At 37.2% G+C, this 27,037-nt stretch overlaps 1 protein-coding gene across 4 annotated transcripts in view; it reads right to left on the reverse strand.

The window, feature by feature from the left end:
* Window positions 1–27,037, reverse strand: part of PDE7A (phosphodiesterase 7A) — a 71,219-nt gene that overhangs the window by 15,572 nt on the left and 28,610 nt on the right. For 2 of the 4 annotated variants that reach the window (XM_021386484.1, XM_021386481.1), the window contains exons 2-4: window positions 17,774–17,834; window positions 11,553–11,585; window positions 10,986–11,069 (exon numbers count right to left, since the gene is read on the reverse strand). In XM_021386484.1, the coding sequence (XP_021242159.1) occupies window positions 10,986–11,069; window positions 11,553–11,585; window positions 17,774–17,834 (178 nt within the window). The remainder of the gene's footprint in view (window positions 1–10,985; window positions 11,070–11,552; window positions 11,586–17,773; window positions 17,835–27,037) is intronic. The other 2 variants (XM_021386482.1, XM_021386485.1) reach the window with 2 other exon arrangements.

Genomic DNA, 27,037 nt, shown 5'->3' on the forward strand with positions numbered 1-27,037 from the left:
ATAAAGCTTCATCCTTAATAATGGTTCTCTGCAGAAGTTATAACGTATTTTCTGCTCTATCTTAACTCATTAATATATTTACTCCTAGTCTACAGTAGCAAAATGTTGGAAAAGACAATTACACTAACAGCACACTAACAGTATCTAAAGTGCAGTAGCATTTCACATCAACAATCCTCATTAACAGCAACTGAAAGAACAAAACTGAAACAATCTTTCAGACCTGCCTGAAAAGCATCAGGATACTGAAGTTCCCATCACTTTCAAAGAGCTAAAGCTGACAACTTCACATGAAATATCTTCCTCCAAGTCACCACAATTAAGGTCAAGGGCACTTCCTCCGAAGAGGCTGTTACATGTATATCCTGATTCTGCAAACAGGTGTACTACATATAAGACAAGACTCTTACAAAACAACATTCTTATGTACATCAGGCAAATAAATGTACACTGTATTATCAATATTTATAAGAAAGCTTGTTAACATTAGGGTACAGTCTGAGACGCTGTCAATCCTGCAGAACACAGAAGCTCCTGCTAATAGAGGATAGGCTTTGAAGATCTTCTCTTTCAATCTTGATTCACTCACTGAAAATCCAAGTTTCAGACCAGAGGTCATCGGGTTTGAAATAAAGTAATAGAAAATGGTTACCCTTAGGTCATAAACATATCTAGAGTGTCCACAAATCCATATACATAAAGTCAAGGAACTTCACTAAATTTGAGTAAAACAAAACACATCCAATAGCAGAAATCACCACTCTTTAGAAGTACAAGTAGTTTTCTTGATCATAAGTAGTCTTTTACAGCTCTGTAGTTAATAAAAAGCTACTTTTGATGTCACACTACAAATAACTGTCATAGATGCCACTTATTAGTCTATGGTAGAACAGCACACTGCAGGTAGCAGAAATAAAACAAAGCATGATCATTCAGCTGTGCTTGCCTAGATTCCACCTACTTCCACGCTTACATGCCATTTGAGGAGTTTTGCACACATTTGTATTAATGGTGGGTACAGAGGCAAACTAATTTTTCAAAGGAAATGCAGCTTCCTGTGAAGCTGAACATTCGTGACTCTTTACAATACACTACTGAGATTAAACTTAAAAATAATCACCTCTCTGAATTATCACGTTTGCAGAGATCATAAACAACTATCCTCACACATTAATCCTACTTTTTTCTTCCTTTCCCTAAATAAGAGGTAGAAAAAGTTCAGCCTCCAACCATTTTGTGACTCTGTAAAGTACAGCTTCAGCTGATGTAATTCAAACAAGCTACAACAAAGCCAACTTCATTCCAGCTTTCTGGGCAGAAATAGCTGAAGATTGGAAGCGGCTTCTGGGTCCATCTGGCCCAATCCCTGCTCAAGCAAGGACACCCAGAGCATCCTGCCCAGGACCATGTCCATGCAGCATCTGAGTATCTCCAAGGAGGAGACTCCACAGCCTCTTTTGGTAACCTGTGCCAGTGCACTGTCACCCACCCCGTAACAAAGCACTTCCCTGATGGCAAGGAACCTCTGTGGGAAACTTCCAGTTTGTGTCCATTGCCTGCTGCCCCATCACTGGACACCACTGTAAAGATGGATCACATGCCCCTCCAACCCTCTCCTGTAGGCTGAAGGCTCCCAAGCTCCCTCAGCTTTCCTTCCCAGGAGAGGTGCTCCAATCCCTTCAACTCACATGCCATTCATTGCACTCCTTCTGTTATGTCCAGCTGTCTCTCATCCTGGAGAGCCCAGAACCAGACACACTGCTCCAGGTGTGACCTTACTAGCACTAAGTACAGGGGAAGGATCACTTCCCTTGACCTGCTAGCAATACTGTGTTTAATGCAGCCCAGGATATTAATAACCTTCTTACTGGCAATGGCCCACTGCTGGCTTGTACTCACCTTGGTGCCCATTAGGATCCCCGAGGCCTTCTTGACCAGGCTGCTTGCCAGCTGGGCAGCTGGTACCTGGGGCTGTCCTTCCCCAGGTGCAGGAGTTGGTATTTCCCTTTGAACTACTACTTATTCCACATGCATATCCTAAGTTCAACGGAAGGTTACAACTTGACCAAACAGCTAATCATTGCAGACGTAAATGATGGGAATAATTTCCAAATGAGAGGTTTTGATCCCTTGCAGAATACCTTATTCAAGGGGACTATACCAACCCAGAAAGTGAATTATTCTCTCTGTGACAATTAAACATTTGCTATGGGACATTCTGGGATACATGAGTCACATGTGGAGGTTTGACAGGTAATTTAAAAAGCAGACTACAAAAGAAAATTGCTAGCTTTCATGGAAGAAAAATGTTTTTTAAGCTGCAGGAACACTGATGGCACTCATGTTTGCAGTTTCCCTTTCCTCAGAAAGTAGTATAAAGAATTAAAAAAAGACGTAAATCAACCCCTCTGAGTTCAGGCATATCAGCAAAGACATGTTCATGGGACAGTCTGTAAAGCAGGAATGATGCAATGGGGCAACTGAAACTTTCACCTCCCGGCACAGGAAGAAAAAAAAACCAACACCTCATTTTCCATTAATATATGCTATTAGTAGGAGAATGTCAGCCTACCCTCTTTTATCATTACCCATTAGAGAACCTACGAAAAGCAGAGCTCAATGTATTCACAATGAAAAGAATGTGAAGAGTCAAAAACGTATTACATTTGCTCAAGACAAAGCATACTACAAAAACATTTCCCCTCCTAACTCAAGTATACTTCATTTCATTTGTAGCCTTCAGTGTGTCTTCCTAAAGTCTACTACTGACCAGTTGTTTTTAAGAGATAAGGACTGTTAAGGACAAATTAGAATGAGAAAATAAATAAGTGTACATGACACGAAAGCAAAGTCAAGATGTGGGAACTGTTAAGAAGGAAGTTTCAGCATTGTGAAGTGGCTTGGCTGCAAGGAACCAGAAGACTGTCTGTCTAGCAAACAGCAGCTCTCCTATGACTTGCTTGTTTTCTTGTATCTTCATTTCCCCACTTCAACTTAGAAAATCATTCAATCATTTTTCCCCAGTTGTTTCTTCATTATTATTAAAACAGCCATATCCTTGTTTCTAGGCATCTTAGAGAACTGATACAACAAAAAATGACAAAATGCTCTAATATGGAGAAAAAATGAATTCTTCTGTTTAATAACATCAGTTATTTTAGCTTATGTATGCATACACGCTAAGAAAATAAAGTCATGCAAGCTGCCTTCTTGCAACAGACTTCATCTGCATTCCAAGATACTTAATCTTCTCACTCTCAATCTTTTAAATGTGCTGTACTTCGTGAGAAGCTGAAAACAAATAATTCTATCACATTTCATGGGGATACTCAATATTCCGCCCCCCAACAGTGAAATAAGATTACAAAGTTAAGATGGAAAAGCCAAAACTGCCTCTAGACCAGTATTTTCTGCATGTTAATACCTTTTGTATAGCAAGGAAGAACAATAACAGGAGAAATGACAACTTCACGATGGTTTAGTTCAATTTTTTATTTATAGAAACATTAAATCCTAGCAGAAACACCTCAACTTTATTTAGTGAAAAAATAAAGATTCATAGCCTCTGATCTGGTTTTGGTCAAAATAAAACTATCAATATATGAACTTTACCTCCATGTCTTCTGTGCTACAGCACAAAATATAAATATCAAGTTTTTCATGATAAAAATTGATAAAAAATTTCATTGATAAAAATATTCATGATAAAAAATGATAAAAATTTACAATTACCAAAAATTTAACTGATGATATCAGTTATCCACTGCCACTAACAGCAAGAAGAAATTAAAAAGCAATTGAGAGGATGAATCTCTCTTAGGTTTGAATATTGAACTGAAGTTTGATGTGCACAGGTCCAACAGAAGAAATTCTTTTTCTAAAAAAATGACCTAAATAGAATATCATCTCTTTCCATGGAATTAACCTCACACTTTTACCATAATAAAGCCAACTATACACTTAAGTGTTCATCATTTTTACACAGCAGATACTATTACCAAGCCTGAGATAACATAAGTTTCTACTACCTGTAACAACATACATTTGAAACAATTGTAACCGTATTTCTAAGGCCTTCCAGAATACAAATTATTTTATATTTATGAACAATTTGAAACAATTATCTAATCCTTAACACCACTAGAGGGACCCATAAGCTTACTAATTTCACATCTATTCCCCAACACACAACCAGGAAATGCATTATATTAGATCCCTGCTTTTTCTTTTAGTCCTGTTATTTAGTTGTTCTTTAAGTTTTTCACTGTCACGATTTGCCTTTTCGTACTTTTAAGACATTATGTATCAAAATCATTAATAAACACTATGACTCAGTTTGTAAGATACAAATTCAGGAAAGACTTTAAAATTCATATATAAAGATTACTGGTGTCTAAATTACCTTGATCTACTTCCTGTCTTCCTTAGAACTATTCTTAAGTCCTGTTGGCATCATTATAAGGCAATATGCCCCCTCATAAAGTTGGGTCAGACTGTCTTAATAACTCCTACATATTAACTTCCGTACCATATTCATACATTCTTTTTTAAATAAACAAGATCACTGAAAATGAAGCTCTGGCTTAAGGTGTAGCGAAAGAAACATGGATTTGCAAGTGTCTTCCAACTGACCAGAATCAGAAAAAAACTTTTTAACTCTCAATAAACTCCAGCAGTACTACCAACCTAGCAGAAACCCTAGCAGACACCCCCTCAGATCAAGGATGTTACACAATAAAACACCAACTTAACTAAGTATAGAGCCATAAACATAATCAGCATACTTCAGGTCAGAAGAGACAGAAGTGATGTCTGACAGCTCTTTGGTCCAAGCCTCTGTTCAAAGCAGAGATAATTTGAGATAAATGACTCAAAGTACAGGGATTACACTACTTCAGTAAGAATTAAATGCCAATTCTCCTATAGCACTGTACACCTTTAAATAATGCAGCACCAAAAATATAAAGAAAATTCTATGAAAAGATATACAAAAGGACTCTAGCCATATAATTCTTTTGAATTTTGTCTCTTAATCTCTTTGCAGTCACCTCAAGAATGATACAACATTAAGCAAACTCAATAATGGAAATCTTGTACTGAATTGTATAAATATTAAACATTTGAGAACTAGGAAACAGTACATATAACATATACTCTTTCCCTTCCAATTTACTCAATCATAATCCTAGCAATCTTGTAGTTACATACTTTGACCTGACTCCAACCCCAGGCAAGGCAAATCTGTAGCTCACACCAGTAAAGCGTAAACTAAGCTTCACTGAAGCAAAATAGTTAGGAACTATCATCAGAAGACACTAATATCCATTGAAAAGATGAATTACGATGAAGTCTTTCCAGTGTTAATCAAGACACTGTGTCTCTTAGAGAGAAAAATCAAGAACACATACTGATTTAAGTTTTCTCCCATAACAAGGATAATATACTCCAGGCCAACATCAGATCTTTTACTTGATGTCTTCCAAGAAAACATCACTCTTCTGTGTTCTAGAATTCTTCAGTGCTATGACACTGGAATGAAAGAATTACCAGGTAATCTTTTTTGGCCTTTCTTACCACAATATATCAAAGAAAAATTCAAAAAAAAAAGTAGCACACTTATTGACAGAAAAAGGAGAATATTCTTTCTTTAAAAGGCTGTATGTGTAAGTAGAAAAGTCAAACTGGGAGCAGAGATGCAAACAAAAGAATGCTTGTATTTTTTATGATGGCAAGTTTGGCAGAAAGCAATACTTCCAAAATAAACTACTTGGAGAAGAAATGCACTGGAAGAGTTCAAAAGAAATGAAAAAGTTAGAACGTGACTGTATCTTCCTCTGAAGACAATTTACCTCAACAATAAAACACTGTGTTCATCAGTGTAAGGCTCCAGAGCACACAGGCTGTTCTATAGAAACTTGTAAGGATATTTGTATATAAAATAATCACTTAGGATAGTAAAACAAACAAAAAAATCTGTCCTGTATTCTTAACCAGAAGCTTTTACCCTGAAATCTTCCCTAATCAAGCTCATGTGTACTTTGACTTCATTGTTTTCTTTTGACCAAGGCTGTATTTAGAAGATTTTCATTTGACTGGGCTTTTGCAGCTTCCCTTTTGTGACTGCATTCACTGCACTACATTAAAGTAAAACTCTCAACTGGAAGAGAAAAATTATTTTAATAATTCAGATTTTGAATAATTAGACGCCAATTTCAGAAGGTGTCCTCCATGGAAATACAACTTTTAGAGAAATCTCGAGTACAAGCTTTTCAGTCTTTACTGTTGCTGTCTCCACAGGCAAGGCAATATGTCATTTAATCTCTGACCATGCATTTTCTTGAATGATTTGACATGTTGTTAAATTAGTCATTCTTCACAGCAGAATGTTTAAGAGTAACTCCTTTCTTGTTCAAAAAAATGCAGCTAGGTAATTCCTCTATTTTTTCATGAAATACAAGAGGGCACTCATCTCTATCTGGACTCTGCTCATTTCTATCTCAACCTCTAGATGGCATAATCAACAGCATGATCAAGTGCTGCTATAGAAAGATTTCCAAAACTCTCAAAGGCAATTCATTTGGACTTTAACTCTTCTTTCTTACATTAGTTCCATCCTTTCACTTAAAGCAAGTCTAAGTTCATCATCCAAGATACGTCTTTTTCAGTGCTTTTTGAGCAAGGAATTGGAGTTCAAAACAACACTGCTAGTAGCAAATGCTGATACTTCCACCAGATCTCAAAGTAGCAGATAAAATGTTCACTGAACTGCAGATTCCACATTAACAGTCTGAAAATGGTATACCAAAGAAAATCTCCATATTTCCTTCCTGTTTCTGTACTCTTAAGAAAGAATCAGATTCATCTGTCACCAATGAAAGCCACCCGAGCTCTTCCCCTCTTTCCTTTCCAGTACAAAAAAGGCTCCATATCCAACTAGAGGGAAAACACATCTGTCCACACATAGTGAAGCCGCCAAGATCCAATCACGTTTTCTCTCCAGGTTGCAGAGCCCTGTACTAATAAGCACAATTTGACTCAAAATTGAGTCACTGCGAGATGTTTACAGAAACATATCAACTAATACAAAAACCCTTTCTTAATTCCAAGGTACTTTAACTCATAGATGTGACATTAACTTATCTATGGAACATAAAAATAGAACCACATGTGGGCAATACCACCATCACCCTGCACAAGCAGGCTCAGACTAGAGTGGCATGAGAGAATTCCAAAAGCCTTTTGACAAGATCTTATCTGTTCTGGTGCAGATGCAAAAGGAAAGGTAAGAAGAAAAAATGCTTCCTCCTCACAAGACCAAAGTATTCTTTTTTATCCGGTTCTTCCAGACTATATTCAACCACCTTTTCCTAAAAAGGAAGTTTGGAGCTATTAATTCAAATTGTATCTGCATATGACACTACCCAACATTTTGGCTGTTATCTTATTTAATCATTCTGGCTTTGCTTCCCCATTGTAACACAGTGTACACATCGCTGAGCACTTTTTTTTTTTTTTTTAAGACAAAACAGTGAGTGATGGAAGCACACAGTAGATCCTTTTGTTTGTGCATGCCAGAGAAGCTCCACAAACACAAGCAACAAAGCTTAAGTGTCTATATACACATAAACATGAATATATAAAAAATAAACATTACCAACAACCTCTCAGTAACAAGAAAACAAAACCTTAGTATTTATTTTTGGTTTACTACTTTTAAAAAGTTGAATATTTACACATCATCTACCAATTACTCTAGCAAAGATTTTGTATTCCAGCAGGTTTTAGTCCACATAATCTGTTGACGTTTCAGATCGAATTACTACTCATGATGTCTTTAATAATTTATAAACAACTTAAAAAGTAACTACATTAACTGTAGCATATTTGTAATGAACTGCAACCACTTTCAGTAAGTTCTCCAAAAACCTAACAGTACATGAAGATTGTTGGATAGTACACTGCCAAACTTGTTACCCAAGAAGTGCAGTGTAGATCTGGTGCTCTATATTCAATTCAGTAAAAGACTGTTAAAGTGTATGCAGTTCATCGTGCAACTGTGAAAAAAACATATCGACTGAACAAAACCAGACCATTTTATTTAAAGCATAATTTACTTTTGACGATTAAAGTTACGTGGCTGCTCTCTTCTCTCCAGAATCCACGGCTTTTAGCTGCTAACTTGGGGTTATGCCCATGGTCCCAAAGAAACAATCAACAGATCACAGCAACAGAAACTACTAATCGACATCATGGTGTTAACCAATTACCAACCAACATGAGGAACACAGTCCTGACTTTCCCTGGGAGAAAGATGCAGCCTTGTTTGACAGTCAGTCAGATCTTGCATTAATACTCTTCATGCGTATCTCTCACACTACCATCTCAACAAAAAAAAAGACTTCTCCAGCAGTATACTTCTAGCCAGCTTACGAACTTGAATATTCATGTGCCAGTTACAGAATGAGGGGATGAAGATGCAGACACTTATGGTTTGTAAGCTTAGAAGAAACAGAAGCAACCTTAAAATTAAATGCTAATAAACTTTATTTAACAATACAAATTCAAGTTGCAAATAAAAGTAGTATTATTAAACAGAATTGATTATTTTCAGAAAAGAAAGCAAAAAAAAACAAATGAACAAAAAGCAGCAGTAGCTTCCTGAAAATAACGTAGCACATTTGAAATTCACTACTCTTTAAATCTATCAATAAAATTTTGCATTAAAAGTCTGTTAATAAAACATTGGAAAAAAATGGTCACTGGTTCATTAGCTCAACTTTCTGAAATACTTTGAAGTTTCTTCACAAAACATGACTGAGAAAAAGTAAAACAATGCTCAAGGACAATAATGAGCTAAGCAAAACGTAAAATGGCAATAATGCCTCAACAATTGTGCATGATAGCCAGCATGTGTCATCTGTAAAAAAGGCAAGCAATGATCATTGCAAAATTTTTAGAATCACAGAATAAAGTTAGTCAGTAGCAGATGCAAGTTACAGTGAATTTTTACAAACACCATGAAGAAAACATATCCATGCAATACTGATGTTCAGTATACAGCTGTTGTGGAGAGAAAGGAAAGAAAAACAACACTCAGATGTTTTAGTCTGCTTTTGGTGTAGAAGAGAATCATTTCAGCCCAGTTTTTGCTCCAAGCAGAGCATGGTAGCTAAACTGGCTCCTCTAGTATGGTGACTGCTTTCCATCCCCAGGTGCGGGGGAAAATCCTTCTGGAGTTACAAGAAGAGAAAATACACAGGGATCCTAAGAATCAAGTCAATCAAGTCTTTTGCTTAAAACTATTAGGGAAACACTGATAAGGACTCTATTAGCATTTCAGAGAAAAAGAAAACACCTTACGGTTTGTTTCTTTTTTAAAAAACAAATCTGTAAATGAGAAGATAATTTAGTGGTACAGGACTCCTTATTTCCTTGGGAAGAAAACTCTATATAGCAGGAGTCAGATCAACTCTACAACAGACCACAATTCTTAAGTTAAAAGCACGTTCTTCAGTAAAAAAAGAAAAATCTGACTATAATGTGGCAACTCTTTAGACTGCCACAGAAGCTGATACGGGAGGAAAGTTACAGGCAAAGAATTTTTGGGCCTCCTAGCAACATTCCTCGCTGTCATCAGACACCACAGTTGATGTTGCTAAAAGCCGGTGCCTGTGCCTGAACAAGCAGGGGCAAGAAGAAAGCGTGTGAAAAATCCTTTTCCTGATCTGCCTGATGTACAACTGTCAGGATGGAAGCAGAGTGATGAGTACCACAGAAAACACATTTGACAATGGCGAAAATATCACATGTGAGTGCCTTTTAACATGCTGTTCTTCTAGTATTTCTGTTACTGTTTTCCCATATCAGCACGAATTGCCACATAACTGTGTCTTTATATATAATCCATAAATAGTATGCTATTTTTACAGAGGTTTTTTATTATTTTATTTTCTCAGTTGATTTATCAGGATTTGTGATAGAATCCTTGTCCTCTTTAAACATTCAATACTCTTCAAACTTTGTTTTCTCACCTATTTTATGAAACTATTGAATGAAACTTCAGAAGTTTTAGATTTAAGTAGTCATCTACTTAAAAAATGAGCAACTTAAAGTAAGATCAGAAGATTAGCACAGTTTCTGCCACTCATTAATAAGATAATTACAACCACACTTGTTACCGTGAAATAGTTTTTCTAAATTTCACCACTGCATTCAGACTATTCAGAATTGTGATTACAATGTCAGTGTAGATATTTTATTACAATACATTAGTATTATTTGAGTACTTTAACATCTGAATCTTCTTCTCCACTTTGCTGCATATTCAGGTATGGTGATTACTGCAGCTTTTACGTTACAAGTACTGATATATTAAGTTATTGCAATATAGAGGAAAAAAGTGAAATTATCTAAAAATATTCTTATTGTAACATTTCTCTGAGGGAAAAAAAAGTTTCCATAACCCATAATTAAGAAAATTTAGTCTGACGTTTTCTTACAACATTTTAATCTTCGCTTTGGATTTGTCTTCCTATGAGAAACTAAGATCTGCGTGTTTGAGAAAGTGAAACACTGATTGATTATGATTAGGTCAAGAATACTGAAATCTACTGTAATTCTTTTCAAACATCATCCGACACCAGACCTTTGTTATGTCTGATAAAAGCAGGAAAGTATTTTTCTCAAATGATTGGGTCTTCCGTAATTTGCATACACATCACTAACAGTATGCAAGTCTTCTTTTCCGTAGGGATTCAGATCTGAACTCAATAAATACGAGTTTAAACTATGTTTCTAGATACGGAAATTTAGCGGTGAAGATTTTCTTATTCTATTTTGGTAACGAAGTAGAATGAAAGATTTTCCTAAGCAGTATAAGAAATGGTTTTGCTATATAAGCTGCTAACTTTATTTGAATAGGCTCAGTAGTTAAAATTAATGGAAGCCTTTGTTTATTTGTCATTTATCTGCTATTAAATACTTACAGTGAAAAATACGGAAATCAATGTATGGATGAGAACCTCTTCTCTCTGTTTCAAATCCTGCCCGACTTCTTACTCGCACATCTCCTAGAAACAGGGTCAAGAGTGAAATAAAAGTGTGGAAGAGTGGCAGAGATAAAATTCAAATGAACATAGCCTGGAGGGGTAAAGATTCATGTACTTAATGGGATAGGGTTATTCAAACAATAGGCCTACTTCAATGCTTTTTGTTTTAAGGTGAAATTCAAAACAAAGTTTGAAGACTTGTTAAACATGCAACTGCATGCTTTCTTGTCAAAATCTCTCCTGCCTATGCATACATTGCCAGAAGCATGTGATAAGCATTCAGATGAAACTTGCTACACCAGTATGGTAAAAACGCACCTTGATATGACAGGAAACAATAACATTAAAGTTTGTTTGTTCCTCAGTAACACACACAAAACAAAAACATTTTGTATAGTACAAGAAAGGTTCAGCTTCTAGAAATGGTAGCTTTTAGCAAAGAAGCTAGTAATAATATGGTTTTATATTACATAATAGAATATTGTCCCACTAGCATTTACTTACTTGTGCTCAGCTGTTTGAATATTACACATGAGCCTATTAAAATACCAAAACTCAGTATTAAAATTTTATAAAACTATTTTACACTGCAGTTAGCTTTAACCTGAATCTTTTAGCATGCTCACTGATTTCTATTTAGACATTTTAACCAACTGAAAGCTGATCAGTATTCTTTCATTAGGTAGTTGCATACATTAACAGAAGTAATCCACTTGATTAAAAGCTTTCACTTAAAAACCTTCAGCAATGACAAATTTGGGCAACCCTCTGAGGATCAAATGCAACAATATTTCCCTCTGAGATCCTAACCAAAAAAAACAAACGTGAAATTCAGATGTGGAAGAGTTCTGGTTTCTACTTATTACACTTGTAGGATTTTCATATGTTCATCCCCTCAAACACAGTGGTTTTCTTATTAATCAAAAGTAATTAATGCAAGAAATTGATTGGTTTTAAAAAGAAAAAAATACCTATTTAATTTTCAGCAACTAGTATTATTCTGCTTTTTTTTTTCCTTGTCAACTTGCTAATTTGTAAGACAGCCTAAGTCAGAAGACACACGAAGATACTGACCAAAACATTAGTGACACGCTTTTCACACTTAACAAATATATTTGCAGAGATAAGAATCTATAAACACAGACATATCTGTAGTGACACACTTCACATGAATGTTATCTTGTGAGGCACACTGGAAGCACCACAAAAGATAAGCAGCAGGCTCCCTGCATAGGGAGTCTAGAGTCTTTGTTTCAGTAAAAACATACCAAATACAAGTCGTTATCTTTGCTGGTTTTGTTTTTTTTTTCTTTGAAACTTAAAAACTTAGAGCTGCAAGGTAAAATAAGTTTATTACTACCTGTAAAAACCATAATTCAGACCAGTGACAATATAATGAATGATAAAGATTTCAAGCGTTCATCTGATCAGAGATCAACACGCTCATCTTTTCCCAGACAATACAGAGGCAGCAAATTGTAGAACTCTTCAGTCAGGCAAAGACAGCTGGTGAATTTTATTTTAGAAATGAGTGAATAAAAAAGAAAAGAAAGGAAAAAAGGGAGAGGTGAGTGCGTTAGTAGTGGTGTTAGAAAATATCAGTTTATACAAAGGAAAATGCAACTCATTACCCATCACAGCTATTTATCTGACAAATCAGTCACAGCTACAGCTGTGAGACCTTTCAGTGCACCAGCTGCCCTGAGCAGTTGTGCTGATTTTTAACAAAATATGATACAGCTTTTCTGAAAGGCACTTATTTTCCAAAGCATTCTCAACCTTCAAAGTTTACCTGCCTGCACGTTAACTAGCAAATAGTTTCGGGCAGTATACTAAAGTTTTTGTGAACGATTAACTTGTTCAAAGCATTGAGAATAGGAAAAGTTCACAAAAAATACATGGAGACTAATACAGAGCTCTGCAGACAACAAAACAAATAGGTTCATCTGACAAACGATACCCAGAAAAATTCTGCCTGCTCTTTTCTACTTTTTTCATTTGCTAGTGCCTCATCTAATAGTACAGCCAGAATAACATAATAAGCTCACAATGCTGTGGATTTTGAGCATGAAAGCAAAAAAAAAAAGCAGAGTACAACTATTGCTTTTAACAGGAGTTATATTCAGAATACACTTGATTTTATTCTGGAAAAATTACTGGTTCTCCAGGACTAAAATTTATCATAGTACCTCAAGTAGAAATTCCTTCTGCGTCAAAACAAAAGCAGAAGAGCACAATGAGACTAATCTCAACTGTGTTTTGTAATTAGTCCCAAACATCCAGAAGTACCTGACCAACTTTGTGCATTCACGGTTCAACTGATCTGACCTGCTGAGATCAATGGATGCCAAATGTGCCCACTTTATTGTGCTTGCTCAGAGCATAACACATTCATACTTATTTGGTTGAGAAATTCCGCAAAGATTTTGTAACCCTATGACTTGGAAATGAATTTAAGAAAAACATGATCATCATCATAGGTAACTTAAGAAAAAAGGTATAAGACATTTCAGATTGAAGATGGCTTTTACCAGTTACAAGAACACTATTACGTAATTCTTTCAAACAGCAACAGAAGTCCAACATAAACGCTGGCTACTACTATGGCAGATAAAAGATAATTAAATTCAATACATAAACCAAGGCAATTTATGGAATGTTTTTATTTATTTAGGCCTTTAAAAAATATCAAAGTGGTTATGAAATGTTTTGATACCATCAGATCACAGTGCTTACAGGTAGATTTCCTTGGTGGGGCAGAAGAGATAGCAAGATGATAGCTCTTATGTTAAGAGCTTCTTTAAGAGGTTATTTCAGCCACTCTGAAATAACTTCTCTGTTTTCTTAAGGAACACATTCAAGACCAGCATCATAATGATAACGGACTTCCAAGAACAATGTTTTTTTTCCTCTTTGTGAGTATCAGTGAATCCAAAGAATCAGGAAAAAGATTTTTCTTAATATGTTTCTCAGCTTTCTGTTCAAAGCTCGATTTTGCAGGCAGACCTGACACACAGTGTCTGCTGGCTTAGTATCCAGCTAGAAATTTTTCCAGGATAGTTCTATACAGATAGATTTTTTTTTTCTTCCTTCGAAGAACAAAAGCCACACAGGGAAAAACTGATTTGAAGGCTGGATAAATAATGGAAGAAAGAATGTGTAAGAGGGAAGTTGACAGATACAGCTGAAAAAGAATCAGGTCTTTATCAAAACTTACCTGGAGACAGCTCGTTTAGCTCCTAACCCCTCTCTCAGACTCTTGTTCACATTGCAAGGACAGCTTTGAAACTCACAAGGCAGCTGACACGCCATAGTTTACATCCCTGCACGTTAAGGTTACATAACATGTATTTCGTGCTACCCTAATCTTCCAGTCTGAACCAGTAACCATGCAGTAGCTGTTCAGGTTGCCCAGGGTTTCTGGAGAAGGGGCAGAAATCTCAGATCACGGAGGACAGCTGGGAGCAGAAGCCACCTCAAGGTAAACCACCCACACTCAAGTCAAAGGCACGAAGATGTGCAGCGCAGGATTTCCAGAAAGAATTACTAGCTTCATAGATCCAAGCTGCTATTAAATGTGCTGAAGGAACAGATGACAGGTCAGCTGAATATGCTGGAATTAAAGCAAAAGCAATACAACATAGCAATTGCTACCATAGAAGAACATGCCCCGAGTTATTCATTTGCTTGTCTCCACTGATCTCTAGTTAAAGCCATCAAGATTTTTAAAACAGGGCATACTGATCCAGCTTTAGTTGAGATGCGTTCTCCCCAGTACAAGCAGTCAGTGACCCACTCTTTCCAGGCCATGCACAGTAGCAAAACTTTCAGGCAGTACAAAAAAAAACTACAGGAAAGACAGAAAACAAAAGCAGAGGAAAGAAAAAAAAAATCAATAAAGTACCAAGATTCCCTGGAAGCACTTATAGGAAATAGTGGGGATTTCTCATAGTTGCTGAGAGAAATAGCTGAGGTGATGTACATATATTAGCCTATTCAAGGTCTTTAAAGAAAAATTCTACAATGCTGCATCTGTATTTATGTTTTAAAACAGCAAATCAGCCACTCAGGAATGATTTAGCGTATATTTTGGGAACAGGGTATGACAGATGAGTCATTAACATCAACGCTGCTGGATTATATTGACACTTGCAGGACTCAGTTTATTTCACATGCCCTTAAAATTTGATTGTTTTAGTAGAACCTGGAAGCACTGTCATACCACAGAAATTTCTGTCCACTTAGTGCAAATGAATTTCCAGCAGATTCCAATCAGAACAGCCTGGGGACGTTAAAGGAAGCAATTCTACAGCCAACTCATCTAAACAGATGCAGAAGGAAGTGTCCTAGGTACCCTTAAGTTTTATACTTTGGTCTGCTAAAATAGAAACCTTAGGTGCAAGAGGCGTAGTCTGTTGTAATAGCAACCAAGGAAGTAAAAGGCAATACCTCTTATGACTGTGTAACTTCCCATGAAGTTACAGCTGAGGATTTCTTACAGGTCCTCTGCTAAAAGGAGCAAAATTTAAAAAGAAAAACCTCACAGTATTGTACAGGGAATCCAACACTATTTCTTACAGGAATTCCAGTTGAATATAATCATCTTTCAGTCTGTTCTGATAAGAATGTTTCTAAATACTGATGCATCCAACTGTTCAGCTTTCAGGCTGGTCTTTTTTATAATCCCTTTATGCATACAACAACACTCCGATAAAAAGCTGCTATTTTGTACAGTACAGTACACTTAATATTGGGGAAAACAAAGTGATCACTAACAAGGCAATAATAAGAATGTAGCATACTGATTCAAACATCTAATGAGCAATCTTTTGTTTGCTTATTGATATCATCCCCCAGCAGAAGTTAGAGGAGGTCTACTCCTTTAAAAGACATACTGCTTCTGAGTAGCTATCATTACTAAACTGTAATGTCTGCAAGAGTTAGGCGCTTGTTATGAATAGCATTATCACATAACCTAATAAATTAATTCAAATCAGAGATCAAGTGAAATTCAATTTACTCAACACATCTGCACACATTCTGAATATATTCCAGTTCTGCCTACTAGCACAGTGAAGAAAGATTTCAAAGCATATTAGAATCTTCCCTCCGTTCAGCCCTGCGCACACACTAGGAACCACAGAAAATCACGCTTTGCTTTCTTCTACTTTCAGTTGAGTTTTGCAACTAAACTCTTCTGCAGAATTCACGGGCCTAACTACTGGGTGGTACAATTAAGCTAAGCTTCCAAAGCAGCCGAAGATTATTCTCCCCAGAAATCAAGAACTGTTTTCTTACAAGCTGAATTTCTACCATTAGCAGATGAGTTTAAAAAAACAAATCCTATTTTGAAGAATTCTAGTGTCTATCTTGCAAAAAGGATGACTGAAAAAAATCAATGATTTAAGCTTTTAATATGAAATAAACCTAATTCTACCCCCTCAAAAAAAGCTGCTTTTTCAATTAGCATTTAAAAACCAGCATCATCTGTCCTCCTTTTCTTAACAATTCTCCAAATTACATTCTTAAAATTCTTTACTAGACAGCCAGTGCTATGGTATTAACAGCTTTACAAACTTGAAGTGAAAAAAAATCAAGAACAAAATAATTGAAAAATGAAAAGGTGCTAAGTCAAAGTTGCATATTATATGCACACGCATTTGTCTACATATGTAGCTTATGACTATAAATTCATAGAGAATGTAGTCTTCAATTTCTGGAGACTGGGATAAGTGCAATTTGCAACTGAACTGAAAAGGCTCAGGGCATTAAAAAAAGACATGTTCTGGCTGATCTAGTCAGAACAGGCTAAGAATTTATAATCACTAGCTGCTTGTGTTCATTGAGCTGCGCGAGACACGTAAGCATTCAGTCCATTTCAATACAAAATCGTAGCTGAAGTTGGCTTAAATTAAGCACTGTAATTTTGCAGTGAAACAGACTTAAGAGCATATATAGAGAGTTCCTCAGGTCACCTGCAAGAGCTCTGCAGCTTGCTCCTCTCAACTACTAACCTCAACTCCGTCCTCAGTGCACTCAGTATCACGGAGGGTGTCCCCTGATGTTTGCTCCTCCCAGTACTGTCCTTTCTTTTTAATTTGGCTTTATCTAGTTGTTTCTCTGGAAACATTCTTCAGAAAGCTGACTAAGCTACCAGCCCTGTCACGCGTCCTTTCCCTCCTCAAGTCATCTTCTAGAATTAATAAGAGAAGTATTTTTTTTTTTTAAAGCGTATCATTATTTTAAGAACACCTTGAACATTTCACAGCCTCAGAACTGAAATTTTGTGAAGTGTATGGTAATTTCCACACATAAATATTCTCTAAGCTATAGTTTTAACCAGAAGGATACCACGCAGAGGTGAAATTCCATAACAAGAATGAAAGATGCATCACAAATAAATTAAGAGTTATTTGTAAAACTAAACTTCTACCAAATGCTCTACATTAATTACAAGAACCACAATTTATTTTTATTTAAATGCATGAACAAAGTACTCAACACAACACTTAACTTGAAGATAAAAAAAATTTAAAACCCAACCAACCAAAAAACCCAAATCAACACAAAAAGGTTTCTCTAAAGAATTTAACCAGAATATTTCCCAGGAAAATGGAATTACTAAGCTTAAAAGTATAACGCTCAAACATATACTTTTTTATTTTACATTTTTCTAAACAGTAACAACTGTAAGACCTTTACAATACAGAAACTGGTATGCTTACCTAGCATACGAATGTACAACGCAGTCTGATCAGAGCTGTCATAGGAAATGGCTCCACGTCTCTACAAAAAGAAGGATATTTTATGCATGTTAGAATGAAATTATTCCTCTTTCAATTTAAAAAATGAAGTATTCATTGTCCATGTACAAGCTAACCCTCAAAATTTATTTCCAAAGTTTGAGCTCCAAACATACATTCTGACTTTGTTTTAGGAGAGGACAAAGGAAGGACAAGAGTTCTTGTCGAAGAGATTATGATAAAACAGGAGCAGACTGTGGAAGAATACCCCTCTAACTTTCTCTCCAGATTCTCCCCAATCATATCCAACAATAAATAAGACACAGAACAAGATAAAGCAGATGCCAAAACATGTTTCTCACAGCTTTTTACTTCAAATACTGGCATTTCCTAGCTTACTTACTTACCCATGGGTTAATTCCATTTGTAAAGCTACAATAGTTTCAAGAAGAAGTAAAAGAACTTGAATGACACCGTTACTGCAATCCTTGGGATTCAACACCTATTTTTTGTGGGGCAGAACGCAACTGGCACGTGCTTCCTTCCTTCCACCTTGCACTTTCTGTAGGCCAAGCAAGGTACCCATTTAAGGTTTTCTGAAGAAATGTCTGAAAAGGTCAGCAAGCTATCCGTGCACGACAAAAAGAGACTCCCAAAGAGGATGCAATTCTTAACCTACACAAGACTGCTTTTAGAGCCCCAGAAACATTAAGCTGATGTGGTAACAGTTATAGTTCAGGAATCACCAAGAATGTGGTGAATTGGTCCTGCAGTAGCTAAAAACTGGGGGAAATGTTCATGTAGTTACACAACACCACTATCATGTAGTCTTTAGAGCTTGGCACAAGCTAGCACTCAGACTCACGTCTTTCCTTAGTGTATTTCCACTGTCTTCTCCCATTTGCCAACCCAGGGCCCTCAACAATGCTATCTTGACCCTAGGAACAGAGGATTGCCTTCACAGTCAGAGTTTTCACCAGTTTCACAAGAGGATTTTAAGTGGTTTTGTTAGGTGGCCTTTTTTTTACCCCCCCCCCCTTGCCCAGCACGCTTATTTACATTCAGAACAGTGAAGTCCTGGATATGTAAAAGGGTTTATCATATCCCTTGGAGAAGTTCAAATAAAAGCCAACCTGGAGGTGAATGCAGGAACCTATTTATTCCTTCCATAGTGAGAAAACATTACACTGGCACCATAGGTCCAAAAACATCCAAGTCCAAAAAATGAGAAAAAGCACAAAAAACAGAACTTGGCTGTTGAGAAGAACTACAACAGAAACAAAAAGAGAGGAAGAAATTATTGGGAAGGGGAAAAGGGCGAAACTGCTTAGAAGAATCTATTTACAGTGCAAACTGAATGCACTCAAAGAAAGCCTAGAGGTTAATAACCTCTATCAGTACGATTTCTATAACTGACGCATTAAGACTCCAAACCCAGAAGTTACTTTGTTGTTTTAATATTTTCTATGCTAAAAGAAGGAAGGGAAAAAAGCCACAAAACTTTGCACTTGAAATCAGAGAAGTTTCTTCCCAAAGGTAAGCTTAATATTTAATTACAGAAATGACCAAAGACCTACCACCAAATCAGGTCCAATTATACTAGCTATTATAAAAAAACTACAAGGAAGAACTCCCTGTACAGCACTTTTATACTGTCTCAGCTTTCGTTCTATATTTCCTTGGAAGATCATAAACAATGCAAATCATCCTTCCCTCGAAATGTGTTTGTACAGCAATTCACACAGCAACGTGCCTGCCCCTACAGAGAAGTTAGCAATACAGCTCATCAGCCAGAAAATGACACTGATTTCCCACTAATGCGTTTAAATTTCTTCCTATGATCTTAGAATTTCAGCAAATCTCAGCTGGATATATTTTTACTAGCACGGAGCATTTCATATCATTGACTAAGCACAATCAGTGATGGAACTTAGTGCAAATTTGCAGTTTTCACTTGCCTATCACATTGATTTCTGGACATATCCAGTACAATACTGTAACTTAATACAAGAGGAATGTCAGCACACGTGCAGCTAGAAGAACCATAACCAATGGGAGCCTTAGTCTCTGAGACAGAAAACAACATGAAGAAATTGATCAAAATAGAAATCCTTTTAAAACATTATTTGCTAACTAAAATCTAAAATAATACCTGCTGGCTAAAATAGCAGATCAAACACATGAGCACTTTTTAAGAACAGAACGCACTAGCTTATACAAACAGGTGATTTAATTCTGCAAGGACAGTAAAAGATCTCACAAGAATCTTTACGCAATCAAACCTTTTAGAATCACCTTTCAAAGTTTGGTTTCCAAATGAAAAAGAAGCAATGCATTGTAAATCTCACTACTAAGACTTGAAAAGTAGTAGGACAGTCTCAACAATCTCAACTGATGTTATTGCAAGGGAAGTGTTTCTACTGATATTTCATTCACTGAAATTTGTTTAATAAAGTAGGTAAGAGGAAATCACTTATTAGCAGGTTCTGCTGAGGGAAAGGCACAGGTGGGTGCTGGTGGTCAGACCTCTCACCTTTAAACCAGGAAAATAAGGGAGGGACAGAGCCAGGAGTACTGTGGTATACAGTCAGACAGAAGGGGAGTTAAGAGTGCCCACTTTTATAGAAAACAATAAATCTCAAGTCCAAGCTTACTAACAAATTACTCTACCAAAATTACATTTTCGTTATCCTGATCTTGCTCAGTTTTGTAAATAATGTGAACTCAGCAAAACTATTTCTGGAGCTCCGTCACACTTCTTTGGTCTGCCTGAAGCTTTGTATCTATTAACTACAAGAGAGCACATTGAACTCCTTGACCCTCGGTGCGTTTCTCAAGCAGATATGCCTCATTCCAACAGGCAGACTGAACTGCTTGCGCTTAAACTGAAGACAACCCTAATGTGTTTAGGTAGATCCCCTTTTCAAGCACAGGGATAAACTTGGTCTTGTGAGAACATCTGCTGGACTCCAAGTGATTCAACATATTCTTCAAAAAATTGGGCCAAGTTATTCTCCTCTCCTTTCCATACATGAGAACAACAGGCTAACCTGGGTGGGCTCTTCTGCCTAAGCAGTGAAGACAGATATTAAAAAGAAAACTGGAAAGTTGGAGGATTGTTTACAATGCAGTTCCACTTTGAAAACTTCACCTTACATTTCAGTTCCCTATTAGAGTGTTACCTCTTCTTCCAAAGGACAACAAAGAAGAGTATTAATTCCACCTATCTTTTTTTCCACATCTGTGTGGAATTGGAATGGAAAAAGTTCAAATTCAAGTGGATGACCATTATTCCTGTAATGATACAAAGATGCCACAAAAAAGGGTAAAGGGAATATCCATCAACAGATTTTCTTCCTGAAAGTCTTTTCGCAAGCGTACAGAAAATTATTAAGGGCCATGCTACGGGAATAATGTGAAAACAGCAGATAGCAGCATCTTCATGAAAGGGAAGCCACTTCACTGATGCTACATAGCATAAACATTTAATAACCGGGAAAAGAGCAATGCTCTTTTCTAAAGAAGCTAAACGGACAGAGTCCACCCTCAACAAGTTTGCTGATGATACAAAGCCAGGAGGACTGGCTGACACGCCTGAAGACTGTGCTACCATTCAACAAGACCTGGACAGACTGGAGAGTTGGGCACAGAGTAACTTTTTGAGGTTTAACCAAGAGCAAGTGCAGAGTCTTGCACCTGGGGAGGAATAACTGCATGCATCAGTACAGGTTACAGGTTGACCTGCTAGAAAGTAGATTGGCCATGAGCCGGCAGTGTGCCCTTGTGGCCAAGAAGGAAAATGGGTGCATTAAAAAGAACACAGCCAGCAGGTTGAGGGAGGTGATCCTGCCCCTCTACTCTGCCCTGGTGAGGCCACATTTAGACTACTGTGTACAGTTCTGGGCTCCCCAGGTCAAAAAAGACAGGGATCTCCTAGAAGGAGTCCAGCAGAGGGCCACAAAGATGATACAAGGCCTGGAGCATCTCCCTTACGTGGAAATGCTGAGTAACCTGGGTCTGTTCAGCCTGGGGACAAAACGACTGAGAGGGGATCTGATAAATGTTTGTAAATATCTAAAGGGAGGTGGGAGGCAAATTAATGAGGCCAGGCACTTCTCAGTGGTGCATAGCAACAGGACAAGGAGTAATGGCCCAAGACTTCAAACATCGGAAGTTCCACACTAATATACAGAAGAACTTCTTTGCAGTAAGTGTGATGGAGCACTGGAACAGGTTGCCCAAAGAGGTTGTGGAGTCTCCTTCTACGGAGATATTCAAGACCCCCCCCGGACACCTGCCTGTGTGACCTACTGTAGGGAACCTGCTTTAGTGGGAGGGCTGGACTCGATGACCTCTTGAGGTCCTTTCCAACCCCTGCAATTCTGTCATTGCTCCATTTAAGCCAAACAGAGAAGTTTCCAAGGACAGATCAGTTTTATCACAGCGATTCCCCCACTCAATTCAGAGAATTAAGTGTCAGGCACTTAATGCTGGCAAATGTTCACTAGCCAGACTTCAGGCTGCCAACTGAAGCAATTGCTGGTCTCATTCCACAACAGCAAGAAGAAATTGAAAGAGCTGTAGGCTTTCAAGCTTCAGTAGCTCCTATCCAAATGAAACAATCTATACTTTCTGATGGGCTACACAACTTTCATTTTGCAACTCAGTTATTTATTCACTCTCTGGAAAAGAAAGCTAGAGGACAGCAACACAGCCAGTCAGATATTTTTTACCTACTTGGCTTTCCTGCCAAAGACATTTGCCCAACAATAAGAGAGACTGTTCCCAGCAAGAGAAATTGAGAACAAGTTCAGAGAAGTTACTGTATTATGGTGACTGCAATTTGCTGATCATGCTCTGCCTATGTACACCCTTGGAAACAATTTAACATTCTGAGAGGGTTTTTCAACTAGGAGCACCTACAATGACAAACTAATTAGACTGGATTTCTTTTACTATTATTGGATTTCAAAAGCGAGACTGCCATTTAATGCAATTCCTATAATGATTTCGGTAATTAAAAATTCCTGAGTGTTCCACAAGATACCACCAGAGTTTCACTCAGTAAAGTACTGGAAAACGCTCCTTTAAACCAACTAAGGAGTTGTCATTAACCAAAGGCAAGCCACTGCAAGACAGTCCTACTACGATTTTGTAAATTGTTCATTGAAGTTCAAAGCAGTCATTTTGAAAGTTTATCAGACCAGAGATATGAAAATGTATTTAATTTCAGGAAAGCAATGTTAATCAGCAGTAAGATTAACTTTATGTATGTATATATCAAAAATTTGAATGTGGCTACTTTAATATTTTCTGCCATATGAAGCTATTTCATATAAATATCAACCCAAGACAAACAGTAATTGACTGTTTCCTTTCCTCTCATCCACCTTAGAAGTATAGCAACTGGAACAATAAGATCTCCCTCAAGTTTCATTGCTTTAAAAACTTAAGGTTTTAACTGAAAGATACAAGACAAAAGCTTGAAAATTGATCAGAAAAGAAAGCATATTCAGAAAAAGCATGTGACTTACCAAAGCGAAGACAGAAAAGCTTAATAAATTAAATCAGGATAACAGAAGGGCACAGAAGCAAAGTGATGTGATTGGATGGACACATCAAAAGTATGTAAAAGAAACAACCACTTATGTGATTAAGAACATAACCATAAGTAAGAGTTTTTAATTGTGCTATCAGCAACCTGGAAGTACTACTATTCTCCCTTTAACAGAGTCTTTGACCAAACTGAGTATGCCAGTGTAACACAGGTGACATACTAAGCTAGTACATCAGTTGTAAAACTTTGGAAACCACGGTCTGCCTTCATCATAAATGAACATTTATTAGTGTATTCTGGTCTTTTGCTAGCAACTAAGCCTGGTCACTCTTGCATTAGTAGATTTGGAAGTGCCTTGCTGGTAGTGACTGATGGCTCTGGGCACAGATACTTGACAAAGCTTGGTTTCAATTCAAATTCACATTTATCAGATTCTTCTGCAGATCGTACAGAACCATTGAGTATTAATAAAAATATCCATCTGTATAAAGATGAAGGAACTCTGATTTCCTTCCACTTCCCTCATTCTCTCCAATGATTCCAGCCCTACTTCACAACGTGAAACTTAAATGCATCGCTCCTTTTGGAATTAACTTCAAGCTAGGCAGTGAGCTGTGCTGAGTCTGGTCTCAATTTCAGACACTAATTCCACCCCCGTTTTTTACCATCATATACACTACGTGGATACTTATTTTCTTCAGAACAATAGAGTAGGAACTCCTATTTTTGCAAATGTTAGCCTGCATTTTTCCTAACATAAGCATCTGCAGCTGAAAGTCTATAAAGTGAGAGAAGTAGCTGGTATTTCACCTAAGCAAACAAAACTGGTATTTCCACTCCCCTAGCCCTGAAATCAACAACACAAAAAGGATATCCTGTCCAGGAAGCAAAACGCTAATTTGAATTATTCTCACTATGTTTAATTTTTTTTTTCCTTATTTTCACAAACTCTTTAAAGTGCTGTAAAATTGAAGACCAGCAAACCAAACCGTGCCCTTTGGAAGGCATTTCAGATCACTTTTCAGTTTCCTAATTGGCACTGCTGCAAATACACCCTTCCCGCTTAAAGCAAGGAAGAAGTCAAGAGCCATAAAATCATGTTTGAACACTTAAGAAAAGCAATCTGAAGTTATGAATGATGTATTTCCAAAACAGATTAGAGTTTAAAAAAAAGTAAAATGAGAACTTATGAAGTTATTAATGAGTTGTTTTCTCTCAGGCTACTACTTATAAAACCATTTAGTCAAACTGTAACAATAAAATGACCTACCTTAGAAGTAATCCATTTGATAAGGATCAGAGTTAAACACCAGACCAAAGCAATTCCCATTGGATCACCCAAAAGACCCAAAGTGTAATCCCCTTCCTGACCCTTGCAGTGCTACAGGCTGAATGTTTCTGAGCCTGCAGGACCGCATGCAGCAGGATGGGAGGAAGCAAGGCTGTGCTGCAGCCCAGCGGCTGCAGGAGCACTGTCACCTGACAGCCCAGCAACATGGAAGTGCTGCCCCACGCCTCCTGCCAAGTGCTCTGGACAAGAAGGCATGACAACCAGGGGACGTGGGCAACATTAAAGCCTTACAACATCCACAGGATTTAGTAAAGGAAATTAAAAACCACAATTGCATTTATTATAATATGTATTTTAAGGCAGCAAAGCTTGCTAGACTCAGGATCAGCCTATTACAAAATAGCAGTACACCAAGCACTGGGCTCATTTTATGAAGATCCTGCTTTGAACAGATTTCACCCCCAGCTGATACTCAGAAGGCCCCTTTGCCTCTGCCACCTAGAGAACTACAATGAACTGAACTTCAAAACATATTTTGAGGACACTTTTGTAGCAAGTTACTATAAATAATGTAATGAAAAAGAGTTAATGCACTTAATACACGTAGTTATTAAAACCAGTTGTGGTTCTCTGATCTCTTATGTCCACACAATACCAAGTCATCCTTTATAGTACCTTCACAGCTCTCTGTGCTCATGCCTGAACTATGAACTAACACATTTTTTCAGCTTAACATTCAAATAGATGAATTTGCCCCTGATGTCCTCTCCCTCTCAGCCACTTTTCAGAGTTGGCAAGTAGACTCATTTCCTCCAAGAGCACTGATAGTGCACCTTTTGCTCTTTTCCCTCTGACTGCCTCTGAATACCAGTTAAACCAGAACCATAGCCACAAACATTGAAAATGCACCATTTGATACCTTGCCTAATAAATACAGACCTTATCTACGTTGAAATAAATGCACCCTATTTCACATACATTCTTGGGTCTGATATGATACTCCTGTCTAAATGCAGCAGGGTTTCACATATCTCCACCTCCATGTATTTTTTTAATGCAGAATTTTGAAGCCTGTTGCAAATCACTCCTACTTTCCAGAGTGACCTGATTTCACGAGCACATACTTGTACAGCTGGCCCAGAAATTAAATCTCTGTGGGGTCTCTACCCTTCAAATGTCATCTTCTCAAGCAAGCACAGAAGAGTGACTTGTTGCACTTGGATTTCTAGGATACAGCCCTGTCTGGTCCATTACTTGTTCTGGACCAGTCATGGAACTTAAACATAGTAATGTTAACAATATGTAAGTACAGCAAAGAAACGTGCTTATCATTTACCAAGTTATCAGCACATTATACAAGACAAAGGTCTAAAGTAACTTCCATCTTTTCTTCACTTTTCTCCTTGCCTCATCATCTATCGTTTGTGATCTCTCTCGCTAGCGCCCTTCATTAAGAATAACATGGCAGCCTGACAGAAGTACTCCTACAACAAAGGTAGCTACTGCTGCAGCCAAAGCTAAACACTGAATACCACACTCAAGGAAAATAGGTGGAAAATATCCCATTATTTTGATGGACACTAAGAATAAGTCTTCTAGAATTTCATAATACACAGACAGTGGCCAATTTTTATAAATGCTACTTCTGCTTATGTCTTAATTTAAAATGTGACCTAAGCTTTTTAATTTCCACTTCTTAATTAAAACATTTGCCATGCTGAAAGTGAGGCACACGATCCCAAATATTTTTATTATTAAAGCTACATATCAGCTAGTGAGCAAAGAGCTAACATGAGAAATTAAAGTAGCAAAATTCACCTCCATTACCGTACAAAAATAGCCAGTACTACCCAAGTCATTGCAATCAAACTCAAGAGGCTGGCTGATCTTAAAGGAAGGCTTACAACTCCAGAACTTGGCCTTCCAAAAGCCAAGGACAGCTACTGGTCCACAAAGCTGAATTTTCTTTAAAATCGTTTTTAAGTCTCAGACATCTTCCACTTTAGTCTTCCATGGGCAAGAGAAAGAAAAGATCCAACCTCGGTGAATGAATGCAGTCCAACAACTTTTTATTTCTATACTGCCATACTCATTCATCAGCTACCTTAACGTATTATCAGGATCCCCTTTTTGCACTTCAGACATTATTTCCAAAATATGGTATTATATATTTTGGTAGGTATATGTGTATTTTGGTAGGGAAACACAAATCTTTGCCAAAGTGAACAGGCTACTCAATGTTGCATTTTTCTGATGGCTGTTTTTAGCTCTTGATCTTCTTTTGCTCAATATCATATTTACACGGGTTAACAAAAATGGCCCTGAGTAACACAGAAAAATAACGTGGCAAAAATGCACGCATCTCAGTTTAGCAGTGAATGTATTTTTAATTTCTAAA

This window comes from Numida meleagris, chromosome 2 (genome assembly GCF_002078875.1).
Source record: "Numida meleagris isolate 19003 breed g44 Domestic line chromosome 2, NumMel1.0, whole genome shotgun sequence".
In the NCBI taxonomy this organism is placed as follows: domain Eukaryota; kingdom Metazoa; phylum Chordata; class Aves; order Galliformes; family Numididae; genus Numida; species Numida meleagris.